This window comes from Thamnophis elegans, chromosome 4 (genome assembly GCF_009769535.1).
Source record: "Thamnophis elegans isolate rThaEle1 chromosome 4, rThaEle1.pri, whole genome shotgun sequence".
NCBI lineage: Eukaryota > Metazoa > Chordata > Lepidosauria > Squamata > Colubridae > Thamnophis > Thamnophis elegans.
In genome coordinates, this window is record NC_045544.1 from 132,823,501 (window position 1) to 132,840,052 (window position 16,552).

Sequence of the window (16,552 nt, forward strand, 5' to 3'; positions counted from 1 at the left end):
CTCTCCCAACAGGGAACTTACCTAACACCCACCACTGATTTTAGCCCAATATTGTTTATTCTGGCTGACAGCCATTTCACATCATTTCAGGAGCTGTTAGCTCCAATTCTGTTAATTGTGCTACTAGGCAGTATCGGAAGTTTGTGTTTTAACTACTGAGCGAACTCCACCCTCCCATCTCATTACTCATTGAAGAATTCTTACCCTTAAGAGGGTGGGATTACCAGTTTTCCAAGGGCAAAGAATGGTTGTAGTCCTCAACTTGCAACCATTCATTTAGCGACCATAGTTACAGCGGTACTGAAAAACGTGACTTATGACCATTTTTCACACATGGCCGTTGTTGCATTCCCTGTGATCACAGGGAATGCAAATTCAGACCCTTGGCATCTGACTCATATTTATGACGGTTGCAGGGTCCCATGGTCCCCCGCGAGCTAATCATGCTGGCCGGGGAATTCTGGGAGCCGAAGTCCACAGGTTTTAAAAGCTGCCAAGGTTGGACCCCCCCTATCCTAATAGAAAACTCTCAAAACTCCTATTGGGAATTGGTTTCCTGCTGGCACAGCCTCTCTAGTTAAAATTCACAAACTCAATTCTGTAGGACAAGTTAGCATGATTCTATGAATGGCCTGAAAATTACAGAGGGAAAGAAACACACAAAGGAGAAAGTTCAAATTGCACTTATGATAACAAAGAGCAATTTTATTTATGCATTTCAGCCATGAGGCTTAACAATCAAAATCTCTAAAAAATACAGTATACTTAGAGGCACAGTAGGGCTTATTCCAGGCCTGAGAACTGGGTGGGAAGGTATTTTTGGGAATCCGTTCTCGTTTGAATTTGTAGAGGTTTAAAATAATCTCTTGCACACTGATTTTGAAAGTCACACAAAAATGTGCCTTCGTCTGATGTTAACAAACTTATGCTGGTTAAAAGCAGCAGCAGAATCATCATCTACAGTAAAGCAATTTTGAAATGCCATGATTCTGTAGTGGATACATTAAGATTTGTACCATGGAAGTTTTTAAAAAATAGCACAATAATTCTAAATGAACCTATTCTTTATTGACGCTACTTGTGAGACCCTTTTTAGGAGCCTTTTAGAGAAATATTTGTAATCTAAGATGTCTGTGGTCATTAACTGACTGCAATTTAATTTACAGATTGGCCAGGCAGGCTAAAGATAATAGAGGAACTAATATTGACTTATTTCCAATTCCAGTATATACAATAATACAATACAATAATACAATAGCAGAGTTGGAAGGGACCTTGGAGGTCTTCTAGTCCAACCCCCTGCCTAGGCAGGAAACCCTATAGTGTTGCAGACAAATGGCTATCCAACATCTTCTTAAAGACTTCCAGTGTTGGAGCATTGACAACTTCTGGAGGCAACTTCTGTTCCACTGAGATTAATTGTTCTAACTGTCAGGAAATATCTCCTCACAGTTCTAAGTTGCTTCTCTCCTTGATCAGTTTCCACCCATATCATACTAGATATACTACTCTCAATTTTGTGGACAGACAACCATCTATTTGCTCAGATTTCTCTTCCATGTATAAAAAGACAAGCCATTTTGTACATGTTCTGCTGTCAAACTCCTCTGCTCAAAACCTGTGCAAAAAGACTTTGTCAATCATTCAAGCTGCACATTAAAGGAAAATATTTAAGGGAGGATGTCAAAGAATCAAGAAAAGGAAACGGGTGATTTCTCTAAGTCTCAATCAAAGTTGTAGGCAGGAAAAAAAGATTGAAGAAAACGATCAAGCTTAAACTTTAATACAGTAGGGAGGGATCCAGTAAAAACTTCCTTCAAATGTTATTTTTTTAGAAGGCCTACACCAGGGATGGTGAACCTTTTTGGCATTGAGTACCCAAACTGGAATGTGCGTGCATATGCTGGAGCACCAGAAATGCGTTTTTTGGCTGTTTTTTGCCACCCAGGAGCACTTTACAAGTCTCCTAAAGGCTATTCATGCCTTTTTTTTTTTTTTGACAAAAAACGGGCTGTTTTTGGAGGTCTGCAGAGTGCAAAAACTAACTCTGTCTAACTCTGCCCAATGCTAGAAGTTCAATCCTGACCAGCTCAAGGTTGACTCAGCCTTCCATCCTTCTGAGGTCGGTAAAATGAGGACCCAGGCTGTTGGGGGCCTCTTCAAAATCTTGGTGCGTCTTATACTCTGATAGCTCCGGTAGCTCATTGCGATCCCTTTTTGCAGTTGGATTCACTTCCAAGTGCCGTAGTACAGCCACCCAACAACTCCTATGAACTATTTATGTGTGACGCTCTTTAGCATTCAGTTAAATAAGAATTATGCTACGCTAGAAGCTAATGCTTCATTGCATTACCAAGTTGTTTGGCCTTTTTCTTTTTTGAAAAATTAGAAGGTGTTCCACCTCTGTCTTTTCACTGGCTCGGAAGCTAAGCAGGCTCAGGCCTCCTTCACACTTGGGGATGGGAGCTTAAGAAATGCGTGTGAAGTCTGCAGGCTAGGTTTTAAAAGTCAAAACGCAGACAAGACTGTAAGACCTTAGAAGTCAAACTCAAAGCAGACTTTACCTTAAATGGACGGTGAAGGCTGATGGATTCCAGCAGAGCTTGTCCACTGGCACATACCTCCCTCATACTGGGATTTAATGCTCTCCAGATGTTGAGCAGAGCTGCACATCAGGCTAATGGTTTGAACAGTTGCTAGTAGAGATGTGCGCAGCCCAATACGGTATCAGTGTATTTAGAGCTTATGTTGATGGGCACCTGGCCTGTAGATCATCCTAGCCTGACCCACAAAGCAAGCTACCAACCACAATCACATCAAGTCTTTCTCTACAGATGTTGAGGGGGATTGCAGTAAGAGCCGAGGTGGCACAGTGGGTAGAGTGCAGTACTTCAGCTGACTGCTAGCTGCAGTTCGTCAGTTCAGATCCCACCAGCCTTCTGAGGTCAGTCAAATAAGGACCAATTGTTGGGGCCAATAGGCTGACTCTGTAAACCTCTTCGAGAGGGCTGTAAAAGTACTGTGAAGCAGTATATGAGTCTAAGTCCTAGTGCTATTGCAGTCTGACTCTGCCCACTGCTAGGAGTTCGGTCCTGACCGGCTCAAGCTTGATTCAGCCTTCCATCCTTCTGAGGTTGGTAAAAAGAGGACCCAGATTGTTGGGGGCAAGATGCGGAATCTGTAAACCGCTTAGAGAGGGCTGGAAAGCATTGGAAAGTTGTATATAAGTCTAAATGCTATTGCAGTCTAACTCTGCCCACGGTGAAGAGTTTGATCCTGACCAGCTCAAGCTTGATTCAGCCTTCCATCCTTCTGAGGTTGGTAAAAAGAGGACCCAGATTGTTGGGGGCAAAATGCTGACTCTCTAAACCGTTTAGAGAGGGCTGTAAAAGCACTACGAAGCGGTATACACATCTAAGTGCTATTGCTATTTCAAGATATTCATTACCACAGCCGAAGCCCCCAACGGCATCCTCTGTCCGGCAAAGGCTAAGAGTTACAGTCCTTTTAACTATTGCAATGCCTACACAACCTCCCCTTGGGAGATGGGTTCTTGAAAACACGATGGCAATATTGCTGCAGAAATGTTAGCCTAATATCTCCCACCAATCAAAACTGGACTCCTCCTCCTCCTGCAGGGGTGAACCGTTCTGCAAGGGAATGTAAAGGCGGGAGGTTTGTCTTTTGGACAGTCAAGGCTCCAAGTGCAAATCATCCACTAGCAGAAGTCCAGGTCTCCATGCATGCACCAGTCATCAGTTAACAGGAATGATATGCAACCTAAGGGCAGCCAGGGAGCTCAGCTTTCATTTTCTGGTTTTCCTGGTTATTTTCTGAACGGTAACATGGGGGGAGGGAGAGGAAAAAAACAGCAGGTTAAACAGATTAACAACAGGCGTCCAGAAGTCCATGTAAGCCTAGCCTGCCCATCTAGCTCACATGCTAGGAATCACAACAAAAATTACTAAATTCTGACCCACCCACAAACCCCCGATATTAGGGTTACACCTTGTCTGTTGAACAGATCTATTCTGTTAACTCTTGCTGGTATTATCTGTCTACCTAACATCTAATCCAGGTACTTTAATCGAACTGTTTAGTCGATTTTCTTCTAGACATCTCGATAAATGTATTTGTGATGTGATAGAAAAAACTTATTTCTGCTAAAAAATTTCAATGTCCAGTTTGGACAATTCAGGACTGACTCATATAATGCACAAGACTGAAGGTAACCAATCCTTCAGAGATAAAGGAGCATTGCAAAGACAGTCAGGAAATCTCCAATAAGCAACGCAAAAAACAGATCTAAGGCAATCCAGAGGATTACGGATACAGGTGCATAGCAGAAATAAACCACAGGAAGCTCTTTCCACAATACGTGAAGCAGAATCTGGGAAATATTCGCCATAGCCTCACATACTATAGTGATTTACCCATCACTCCCTTTTCTGTCAGTTCACATTTTATACTCCAAATGATTTGAAAACAGAGATTGTTCTAATGTACATTTCAGCCATATGCATCCTTGTTTTGTATCAGCTGCACCGCATTGAAAAGATGGCAAGGAAAATCAACAAAGTTGTATGAATATTCAGCTAACATGGAACCAACCCCAATTAAAGGGAATGCATAGAAATGTTTACTAGCAAGCAATATACAGGCTGGAAAATTTCCCTTTAAGCAGGTTTGAGAATTTCCAACTTGTGTTCTTGTTTTTCTTGCCAGTTTCTTTAATCAGGACTTTCTTGCTTTCTCTGTTCCAGTGGCTGGATGGGAAGGGGAAAGCAGCTAGAGAAATGAGACAGCCATCTATGGTTATTCCATGTAGCTACCATGTGATAAGAAAACAATAACGCTGCTATTCCCTGTTGATACAAGGCTGAAGCACTGAATAAAATGCCAGTAATATCCTGGAAAAATAAGTATTATTTACAAATAGTTGAAAGGGACAAAGCCTCATCACCTGAGAAGTCAGCAACAGATATCCTATTGTTTTTAAAAATATCTTCCCCTCCCAAATATACTATATTTCCTAAATCAAGCAAGGGCAGAATCTGGATAGTGACAAGTATGCAAACTTAAATCAGACTAGAATAATTTTCCAATTTCTCAAACAATTGGAAAGCAGTAAATAGGCAACTTTTCAATTGATTGATATATGTACAGTAAAAATAATCTCGCCACCCACTGTGATGTTACCTGGGGACTGTTATCAAAAGCAAAGTTATTTTTTTCTAAAGGGAAAACTTTAGATTTTACCCGATTCAGATAAATTTACTGTCTGTTAAAGATCGGTTATTTTGCTGGTTATCTCAGGAGCAAGGGGCATAGATATGCACTTGACTTATTTCTTGATATATTTTAGGAATGCCTGTAGCAATTTTTAATGCCTTTTAAAAAAACAAATTAGTCAGGTTCCATGTAAGTCAGAGTTTGTACATTTTTTCCCCTCCCAGATCAAATTAGACAAAAACTTTTGCCAACTTTTCTTCCTTCTTTTTAGCACCATAGAGTATTATAAAATTGAATTTGTCATTTGAGGCACGAAATATTTCCCTTGCAAGGCACGTTAGGCCGTTTAACACACTTTATTAGAGGCCCATATCAGGGGTGAGTTCTAGTAGGCGCTACTGTCGGTTTGCTCCTGGGTGCACTTCACGTGTGCATGCACAAGGCAATAAAAATTGTTCTGCGCATGTGCAGAAGCAAAAAAACAAGATGGCGGCACCTATGGCGCTGCCCAGAGAACTGGTTCGGGGGCATGGTTGGCCTGGGTCGCTACCGGTTCCTGCGACCTAGACCGCCAAACTGTTGGTTTGGCTAAACTGGTCCGAACCAGCAGGAACCCACCACTGGTCCATATTCCTATTTATTTAATAAATTTCTATGCTGCCCATCTCATTGACAAGTGACTCTGCAATGAAGCAGGCTTATTCCATAATTATCCTCCATTGTTAAATTAAAAACTACAGCACAATTCTCCATGCTGCCTCCAAGACTTCATGACCTTTTGATCTATGCAATGATTTAAAAAGAATAAAAGGAAAACATATATCTCCCCAACAGTGCTCCGTATTCTAGGCTAGGCTAGAGCCAGGCTGTCAAACTCCTGGCCCGCAGGCCGGATGCGTCACGTGATGGCCACGCACACGCCCGGTTTAGCAGAGTAAAAAAGTCGAGGTACATCATGTGATGCTGCCATGACGACTCGAGTTTGACACTCCTGCTCTAGAGAATGGGTGTCCAACTTTATTATGCCTTGCCTGGGACACACTGAGTGAAGAGGAAGCTTCTTGGCCCACATATCACATATATTATTCAATGTATATAAATAACAAAGTATATATATATTCAGTATATATTTTAACCGTCTTGTGGGGCCGCATTATTAGCTGCCCAGGATTGTATGCAGCCCTTGGGCTACAGGTCAGACACGCCTGGTCTAGAAATCACTTGGCCTCAGAAGTCCTATTTTTCCATTGCACAGGTGCATATACAAAAAAGGAGGGGAAAAAAACCTCCACCAAACTTAGTAATGTGACCACAGGGCAATTATACAAAGCTATCATTATCAGTGTCAGCCTAGCTGCTCCCCAGAGCTTATAGAGGCTGAAAACCTTTAGCCTGAAGCTGCAGAATCAGGCGTTTACAAAAACAAATCACAATCTAATTACAGGTTTGATTTCCCAACTTTCCCCTGCTACACCTATGGGCTGATCTCGGTTATTGTGCTTTTTTAACCTTCAGTAAACAAGCAAGAGATCTTTTCACTAGAATACTACTATTCAGCTCTGTAGCATTTTTCTACAGCAGTTACTCCAAGGTTGATTTTCAAATTTTGTGTGGAAATTTAAGAGTGTAAAGCAAATGATTTATATGAGGAATTTGAAGCTATCAACATTTCAAGTAATGTTCCAGGGAAGACATGATTCTTTCAGTAAAGTCCTCATTTAACAACTCCCGCATTGATAATACCAAAAAAGCAACTACCTCTTTTAGTGACTGTTTAGTTATATGACTGTTGAGTTATATGACAGCGATTAAAAAAAGTAAAAACCAATCCTCATATTTATGACTATCAGAGATTGTATGGTTCTCTGAACCGTGAAACCAAAGGTTGTTAAGTACTTGGTTTCAACTAGTGCCCTCGTTTAATGATCAGTTGTCGGTCCAAACAGTTGCTAAATGAGGACTATGTTAACACTATAAACATGAGGTGTTGTCAAATCTTAATAGGTTTGGCCATATTTAGCCGACCACAACAGTAACCAGGATTCCTGAGAGTAGGGATCCCTACCCAATTTTCAATCTCAATACGTATCATTAAACAGAAAACCTAATAGGGAAAATAATATATCAAGAGCTGCTGAAGAATTGTGTCATCCTAAAGTATTTTGGATTTGCCTAAGGACTCAGTCAATACTTTTTAACACTTCAAATATCTTGCTTCCATTCTCTATTTTGAGAGGTTTAGTCTTTCTTTGATCTTTTAAAACAGCTAATAGTTTTTGTATAGCAATAGCAGTTAGACTTATATACCGCTTCATAGGGCTTTCAGCCCTCTCTAAGCGGTTTACAGAGTCAGCATATTGCCCCCAACAACAATCCGGGTCCTCATTTTACCCACCTCGGAAGGATGGAAGGCTGAGTCAACCCTGAGCCGGTGAGATTTGAACAGCTGAACTGCAGTCAGCTGAAGTAGCCTGCAGTGCTGCATTTAACCACTGCGCCACCTTGGCTCATCTAGGTTCAACAGTAACCAACAGTTACCAGTATCTGATGATCCTCACTTAACTAGAATCTGAAATGCAAGGTACAGGTAGTTCTCAACTTACAATTAGAAGTGATTGAGGCCCAATTTTATGAGTTTCTGCCATGGTTAAGCAAAATCACTGCATTTGTTAAATGAATCTCACTTCCTCCATGACTTTGTCAGAAGCTGGTTGGGAAAGTTGCATGTCGTGATCATTATGACCTGGACACAACAAATATATGCCGGTTGCCAAGCTCCTTAATTTTTATCATGTGACCACAAAGACAATTTAATGGTCAACAAGTTGGAGGCCTAGTCACCTTTTTCAGTTCCATTTTAACTTTGGTCACTAAACAAATGGCTCTAAGTCCAGGACTATCTGTATATGTATAGTTAGAACCAACTTTTTATCCTCCCACCCCCCCACCGCCAAATCCTGGACTTAAATGCTTGTCAACTGACCAATACTTTTTACAGTTGGTGGCTTTAACACTGTTATTGTAAGGACTATTATTTTTATCTTTTTTGAGAAGAATCTAGAGATAGCCTCAGTATCTAATATAGGGCAGATCAAAACAGCATAACCTGAAATGATTTATGCAAGTGCAAAATCAATTCTATCGTACCTTTAAGAAGCATGTCAAGAGATCCACATCCTTGTTTCCGCAGGGGCATAAGGAATCCTAAACTATTTTACACCAGTGTTTTTTTGGGTTGGAAGCCAAGTTCAGCCAGCTTGCTAAGATCTTTGATAGGAGATAATTTACTGTGGTACCTCAATTGCTTTGAAACTCATCCAATCTTTGGCACTGAACACATTTTGACATGAAAATTTTGTCCTGGTACTCATTTGATGCGCAACGCACAAGCGAGAACTTGTTGGTGTCAGGTGCCTTGTGACTCACTAATTATTCCTTTATGGGGAAAATTTGTTTGGTACTCATCACACTTCCTGGAACCAATTAACGATGAGTACCAAGGTACCACTGTATTAGATTTATATGCTACCTGATTCCCAGTAACTCTAGGCAGCCTCTGAAAACTAGAGTTGTAAATTGTATTAGAAAAGCAGCAATAGAAAACCATTTCCATGCTACAGTTGGAGAAGTTTTTTTTTTAAATAAAAACATTGATGGGGTTTACTAATGTGGCACCAAGATGGAAACAGGGCTTGCTAAGAGCACGGGCCCTGAGCAAGTATTTTCAATAACCCATTAGGAAATTCCATTAATTTTTAATCAAGTGCCACCCGTTAACAGACTTTTAAAATTTCTGCAAGAATGTTAATTATGTTACAGATGTTAACTACTGTTAAACCTCAAGGATTATCCAGGTGAAGCTAAAGCAACTGTTTTACCCACCAGTCCTACTTGATAAAGAATTCCGTAGCACTTACCTTTATCATCCACATTCTGCGGTGGCCAAGTTGCATGAAACCTTGGCTACGCATCCCGCTAGAGCAGCCAAGTATTTCCTCCCATGTGCCTGGCCATGTAAGCCCCAGGATGTTTATTATCTTTGTTCTCAACCCCTTTTCATCAGGGCTTATTTGTGCCCAGGCTACTACCAGTGCTCCACTGCTTATGAATGCGCCACAGAGCACAAGATGAAGCCCATCAATTACCAGGCCAGGAACTTAACCAGGGAATTCATCATAGCAGAAGAGCAGCATATATGGGCATTATTCAATACAACAAAACCACCATGCACTTTTTTATAAAATTTTATTTGTCAAAAAGAAAAAGGCAATAGCCAATTGAAAGCCTACTTAATCTTAAAAGATTCCAATTTCTTTGCGTTGTTAAATTTAGGTAAATGACTTATTGTTTTAACATTTATAAACAACCCCGCCCCTTTTTTTCCCCCTTTAACATTTACCATCTATTTGTGCTGAATCCTTCCAAGGAGAATGCTCCAGCGTACCTCTCCAGGTCCTTGCTTTGCTCCTTTTACAAAAATAAAAAATAAAAAGAAAACTCCATCGTGCATGGGCTCCAATCGTCAAAAATAGGAAAAAAAAATCTTTGGAATAGCCAATTGAGTTGAATAAAACTCCATACGAGTGCGGTTTGGTTGGGGCAGGAATCCACTCCTATGTTCCTGGTAATCTGATCCCGCTCCATGAATCCTTGAAATTGATCCTCCCTATCCTATCCACATTATGATTTGAATCCAATGATCCAGCTCCAAGGATTGGGATCCAGTGAGCCCTCTCCAATCCAAACCTTTATAACCAGCAAAACCAAAAAAGAGGAGGCAAAAAGTTAGATACCGTAATGAAAAATAGGATTCTGGGGAATGATCAGTTATGTCTGCCGCTGAATAATAAAAACAGGCATTGATAACTATCAGTTCCCCAAGACAAACTTTTGTATTGTGAAGCTCAAATTTTAGCAGTTAATCATTTGGAAGAAACATTCTAATATTTACAAAGGATAACTGATAATTTCAACATTTCAATTACTATATGTGCATTACAGGTTTTGTGGTTGGAAAAAAAATGCTACGAAGTTGCCAAATCCTGCTGCTAGAACTATCCAGGCCTAAACTAAAAGCTCATTATACTCAATTTAGAAGTGACAAGATTAACTGAAGTTATCAGAGTCAGTTTCTCATTTATCTTGCAGGGGAAGAGGGAAGATGGAAAGAAATCCCCAGTGTGCTCCCCCATCACCACTTCCATTCCATTACTTTTAAGATGAAACAGCAAAATGCTCTATCAGTCACACAGAGGACATGCAGATTTTAGCAGTATTGAGATTATACTTCCATGTCTGAAAAACCTGCATGTTACAAGGATAGAAATGGGCAACATCTGTAAGCAACCGACACAGTAGATCCCCCACTCCCCCATGCATCCAGCTAAGCCACAATTGTCATGATGGTAGTCAGAAAACTCAACTGACTAGAAAATGAGTGGAACAATAGAGAACAGGCGTGCCTATTTCACTATTCTCTCTGTATAAGGTCAATACTGCCAATTTAATCTGTGACAATAGCACTTGGAGTCATACCATTGCCTCCATTTTTGATCTGATCCTCCTCAATCCTCCTTTTGACAATCCTAAAATGATTGACATGTGCTCCACAATCCTTTAATCCAAAGCATTCTTAATCCATCTCTTCAGATATGTCTACAGAAAGACACATGAAAAGGCAAGATAAAAATGTAAGCTCCCCCAAAAGAGACAATTTAAACCCCCCAACATCCCAAGCTTGTATAAACCATAGCTGAACAAAGACATTTTAATACAGCAATATCACAGTTGGAGGAGAGTGGGCAGCAAACTAGCTAGAAAGAATCCTGACTAGGACATGTTAAAATACAATTTATGAAAGATGCAAGGGAATGTTGATGTTAAAGAACAAATACTCACTAGGGATATCATACAAAACTGCAATTCAACACTTTAGCCAATTTTCAGTAAAACAGTTTCAGTTCTGTTCTCCCCCCCCCAAAAGAATGGACTATTTATGGGCAAATGAAAACTGCATACAACATGGAGAAATTCTACAAAAAGGAGCACTATTAAAGATCGTTTATGTACGAGAACGTGATCTGCTGTGGCGGGGAGAGTAGCGTGGAGATCCTCTGCTTCGTCTCGGGGAATAACTGCGACTTCTGCTGTTGCTTCGGCTACGGCTTCTGCTACGACTACGGCTGCGGGAACGAGATCTTCCATAACTCGGACTTCTTGGGCCATCAACTTTAACACGGATGTAGGCAGTTTCTCCCTATCAAATAGACACAACTTTCGATTGAAAGGTCTAAGTTTTTAAGCAGTCTTTTGCAGGCATGCTGATAAACTGGTTTTTTTTAAACAAGAAAAGTTGCATTACTTCTCCATACATTACTTAAGCATGATATCCATCTTAGCCCTTTCTACATTTTTAAACACTATAAACAGAAAAGTTGCACTTCCTTACCTTCAGTTTTACTGCATCCAAATGCAACCCTCTGAATCCAATTCTTGCTAAAACATTAAGTGGTAAAACCTACCTCATGAGATCTAAACTTAGTGTTATCCAGTTTTCGCACTGCGTAGGTCATGTCTTCTTTCCGAACAAACTCCACGACACCAGTTCCATCTCGGAAAACATCAGCATAACATACATCACCTGCTTCACGCATGTGATCCTTTAAATCCTGCCAGCTTCCACTGGGAGGCAATCCTGAACGAGAGACAGTTGTTAAGTTATTGCTAGTGAAATACAGGTATTCCTCAATTTAGTCCTTCCTGTGCACACTGGAAACTAATCATTTCACCTGTTAATCATGGTTTAAAACCTATATATTCTTTCAAATTATAGGTAGTTTTTGACTTTTGACCATTTGAAGAAGTTTAAATAAATTGCCTGTAAAGAACATCCAAGTGCTGCAAAATGCCCTACCGCATGGTCATGTGACCACGATCTGGTTGCTTGGCAACCGTTTGCACTTGATCCTCATTTATCATCATCTTTGCAGCTGCCAAGAGAACTCCCTCTGGTCTCAGGGGGCAGTCTGAAAAAGCTGTAAACTGCTGGAGATTTTATCAATCCAAGTAGACATGGAGCTGAAATCCTTAAGAGCAGGGAGGCTCCAGAGATGATGAGGATTTCCTGAGTATAAGGACACTGCCTGTGCTGGATCTCCCAGGGCCTCCCCCGTTCTGAAGCAGCCCATGCGCATCTGTAGTTCCATCCATGTAGTGTTCTAAGATTATGGTAATGCATGCTACTTAAGAACTGCTTTGAAGAGTCTACAGAATCTGTAACAAGTTAGAATGCAAATGAGTGCTTGCTTAGGGGATTATGTTATTTTAAACTGTATACTGTATTTCTCAACTAAGTTTAAAGCATGTGGGTGCTTATCCTGAAAGCCCAAAGGGATTTCACGTAAAATATTTTAATCATCTCCTCCAAAATCAACTTCTCTGCTTCCAAAATCCAGTGATTAAAGCATTCTTTTTATCTTCCAACTACAGTGCAAGCAAAGGCTGAAAAGCACAAAGTAAAAGAAAAGGGCTTTCTCGTGGGCTGCCCTTGAGTTGTAGAATTTTTTGGGCCAGAATGCTAGCTTAGCCCTCTTTTTGATTGTTCTTTATAGCATTCCATCTTGCCTAGATATGCTGTTAATTCACCAGTTAAAAAATAAAAAATGTTCAATTATCTGCACATTCTTTCATAATTTTTGATTCTATTACTGCTTTTCATTGTTAGTAGTTTTGAAGCGCATACACGCAACAGGAACATAAACTTTTGAAAGCATATTTATAGTTGTTTAAAGTAAGCAAACTTATCTCGATTAAACCAGATCTAGTATTTTGGGGGCAAATGATGAACAATGTACAGATTTTCAAGATACTAAATCGTGAGTTAATTAGATACCCAGAAAGCAACTGAAAGATGGCTTAGATAAATATACACCATCAACAATTTTATTCAATTTTTAACCAGTCAAATCATTTTCAAAATGAACCTGGAGAAATTTGTTTTAGCCCAAGGGGAAAAGCTTACCTGATACTATCACTCTGTACTCAGAACGCCTCGATGGGGGTCCATATCTGCCCCTTGGGGCCCCACCACCTCCACCGCCTCCTCCTCCTCTGCCAGTGCCTCGACCACTTCGAGGGAACTCCACCCGTAGACGGTACCCATCATAATCATATCCATCCCGTCCATACACTGCATCTTCTGCATCCCTGCAAGAAGAGAAAAAAACAACAACCAGAGCTTAGATCCAGGATTCCTGAAAGACAGCTACATCACAGGCCCTCCAGGAACACACTGCAAGCAGGAAGTTGGCCTTTATCTTCAATCTACAAAATAAGAGAAGACTTTGTCCCAACAGAATTACCACACAATTTTTTTTTCTGTAAATAAGCAACTAAGGTTCTTCCACTCTTGACATTGCAGCACAACTGTACAAAGAAATGCATTACTTTTTAGCATATGTATAAAAAGCAATGCTGTTTGTTTAAACTGGGAAGCAATAAAGTAACATACAGAACAACCTTAGACATTTTAGATTCCAAGAGGGGAAAAATCTCAATGCATACATTTTGGGGAGCAAAAGTGAATTACAATATTACCTGCCCAGTAAGTGTGAATATAGAAAATTACTACTATTTTCTCTTACTAGTTTTCATTTTCCCCTTCTGAGTGTTCATTAATAGAAAATATTTTTTTTGATAAAAAATAGTCTACGTGGTTATTCAAATATCAATTTAGAATCTGGCTTAATAGCAATGAATACATAAATCTATGGGTAACTTCACTGCAAAATAATGGACTGGAACTCATAAAAATGTAGTTGACACTCAAGTCACTTTCATTCTTAAATTCAAAATAAAGTATTTTAAAGTGGCCTAACTGCAAGCAACATTACAAGAACTAGAAATTAAGTTATGCCACTGTTTTGAAATAAGCCTTTGGACTCCAAATAAATTTCCCCAAAACTTGGTGGATTCCACTTCACCTTACACAGGCCAGAGATCATCATTCTTGGATTTGATTCCTCTTTCTCAATTTTTGCAGGACCAATCCTGCAAAGTATACCCTGTTAAGTGTCTAAGGGAGATATCAGTCATCCAGGTCATGGTTGTAGTCCCAAAGATGTTTTTCTCAAAAGGCAAATGGACTTGTTTTTCTTTGAAGACACGTTTTACTTCTCTCATTCAAGAAGCTTTTTGAGAAAGGAAGAAGCTTCTTGGACGAAAAACAAAACATTTTAATATCTTCAAGGAAAAACAAAGCCCAATTGCCTTTTGGGGAAAAAAATACGTTTGGAGTTTACCTGTTACAGTACAAATGTTGCAGAGGGAAAACAATCTACAAAAGAACCTCCCATACAAAAACTTCCGAATGGATTTGAACCCTCTACCTTTGATAAATTCACGGCCTCACAAAAAAATCTTCCATAAATCTTTTTCCCATTAAGAACCCTCCCATGTTCTGACCACAAGTTTGACCTTCCTGGGGACAAAAACCAGGCATGATTGGGGTGCAGAGACACCTAGAAAACAGCAGGCGCCACATGCATGGGAATGAAACAGAATAAGAATTGGAAGGGACCCTTGAGATCTATTAACAAACACCCAGTGGAACACTTGTCTCCAGAAGTTGTGGATGCCTTCCAACTGTTACTCTGCTTGTTTCATTCTAGTCAACCCCCTGCTTAGGCAGGAAACCCGTTATCATTTCAGACAAATGCTTGTGTCTCTTCTTTAAAAACTCCCAGTGTTGGAGCATCCACAACTTCTGAAGTCATTCCACTGTGTTTTTGTTAATATGATTTATTGGGTATGGGACTTTCTGTCTCCAGTGTGAGTTGCATTGTGTTGGGGGGGGGTGTTGCACTGAGGGAGCTCAACCAATCTCATTGTACATATGTTGTGCACTGAGAAATAAATTATCATCATTATCATCACTGATTAATTGTTCTGTCAGGAAATTTCTCCTCAGTTCTAAGTTGCTTCTCTCCTTGATCAGTTTCCATCCATTGCTTCTTGTTCTACCCTCAGGTGCCTTGGAAAATAGCTTGATCCCTCTTCTTTGAGGCAGCCCCTGATATACTACTGGAAGACTGCTATCATGACTCCCCTCAGTCCTTCTTTTCACTTCACCACCCCAGGAGTTTGGCCACCTCCTCCCAACCCGTCTATTATGCATGCAGAAGCATTCATTACAGGGCAGGAACCGTTGAAAAGCCTCCCGATGTCCCCAGGAGGACGTACGGCAGCGTCTTTTATTCCAAAACGTTATTTTCTTTTATCCCACAATATCCCAACACGGCTTCCCACGCCCCAAAACGGAGCGGCTTTCCCGCGATCGAGTTCCCAAGTCCCGCCCTTCCCGCATCGCCTCGATCGCCCGACACGTGTTAAGGCGAGGATGATGGGAGCTGGAGTACCGGGCGCGGAGTTGAAGTCAGCCAGGCCTAGCCTGGCCTAAGAGAAGCTGCCCACCCATTCCTTTTCACGGGCGGCTATCCCCGCCACCCACGGGGCGATTTCCCCCCCATGCGCGGCGTCCCGTTCCGTCCACTGACCTGGGGTCCTCAAACTCGACGAAGGCGAAGGGCGGCCCCCCTCGGCGGTTCTTGAGATCGATGTCCCGAATGGCTCCGTACTTGTAAAAGACGTCCTCGATGTCCTTGGTGCGGATGTCCGGCGGCAGGTTACCCACGTAGATGCGGCAGTCGTTGTTCCCGGCCGGGCCGCGGATCACGCCGCCACCAGACATGGCGAGGTCAGCAATGGCTGCGGTTGGGGTTGGTCGGCGCGTGAGAGAAGAGGCGGAGGAGCAAGGGCGGGAAGCAGCCCAAGTAGGAGCGGGGGTGAGGAGAAAAGAGGAATTCAAAAAAAGAAAAACCGGCAACGATCCGATCCAACCGAAGGCGGAAAAAAGGGGAGCGAAACGGGGTAAAAAAGCGTGCGAGGCCAAAGGGAAACGACAAGAGCAGCAACGCCTCCTCCCGCTTCGGCTCTCTCAGCAGCCACAAAATGGCGGTCCACTCATGCGCTCTACTTACCCTGCGCAAGGATCCTTCCGCGCCGTTGACGTCACACTCCCGAGGGTGGGAGCTGAGGCGAGTGCGGCCTTCCCGCCTTTTGTAAGGCGCATGCGCAGCTCTCCAGATTTTTGTCACCACCCCCGCCCGAAATATTTATTTCCAAAGTTATTATCGAATAGCTTATGGGACGCCGTTCGATATTTACCGACCTTAGACGCGGCGTTTTTTAAAGTCACCCTCTTGGGCTTTTTACTTGAAAGAAAACACCTCATTTCAAAAAGGCCTCGTGGCTGAGGACTTCC

General features: G+C 41.5%; 1 protein-coding gene across 1 annotated transcript; it reads right to left on the bottom strand.

Moving 5' to 3' along the window:
- Positions 1-11,207: 11,207 nt before the first annotated feature.
- Positions 11,208-16,278, bottom strand: SRSF1 (serine and arginine rich splicing factor 1). The gene is made up of 4 exons (XM_032215165.1): positions 15,786-16,278; positions 13,253-13,437; positions 11,754-11,926; positions 11,208-11,488 (listed from the first exon to the last, which is right to left on the bottom strand). Exons 1-4 carry the CDS (start codon positions 15,977-15,979, stop codon positions 11,294-11,296), a joined length of 747 nt encoding a protein of 248 aa, XP_032071056.1. The 5' UTR covers positions 15,980-16,278; the 3' UTR covers positions 11,208-11,293.
- Positions 16,279-16,552: the final 274 nt, after the last annotated feature.

Bases quoted from the DNA above. Each gene is read 5' to 3' on its own strand.
- SRSF1 (XM_032215165.1), bottom strand. From the start codon at position 15,979: ATGTCTGGTGGCGGCGTGATCCGCGGCCCGGCCGGGAACAACGACTGC. The intron at 13,438-15,785 runs GTCAGTGGACGG...CTCTTCTTGCAG, and splicing joins GTCGAGTTTGAGGACCCCAG to GGATGCAGAAGATGCAGTGT. The intron at 11,489-11,753 runs GTAGGTTTTACC...TCTATTTGATAG, and splicing joins CTAAGTTTAGATCTCATGAG to GGAGAAACTGCCTACATCCG.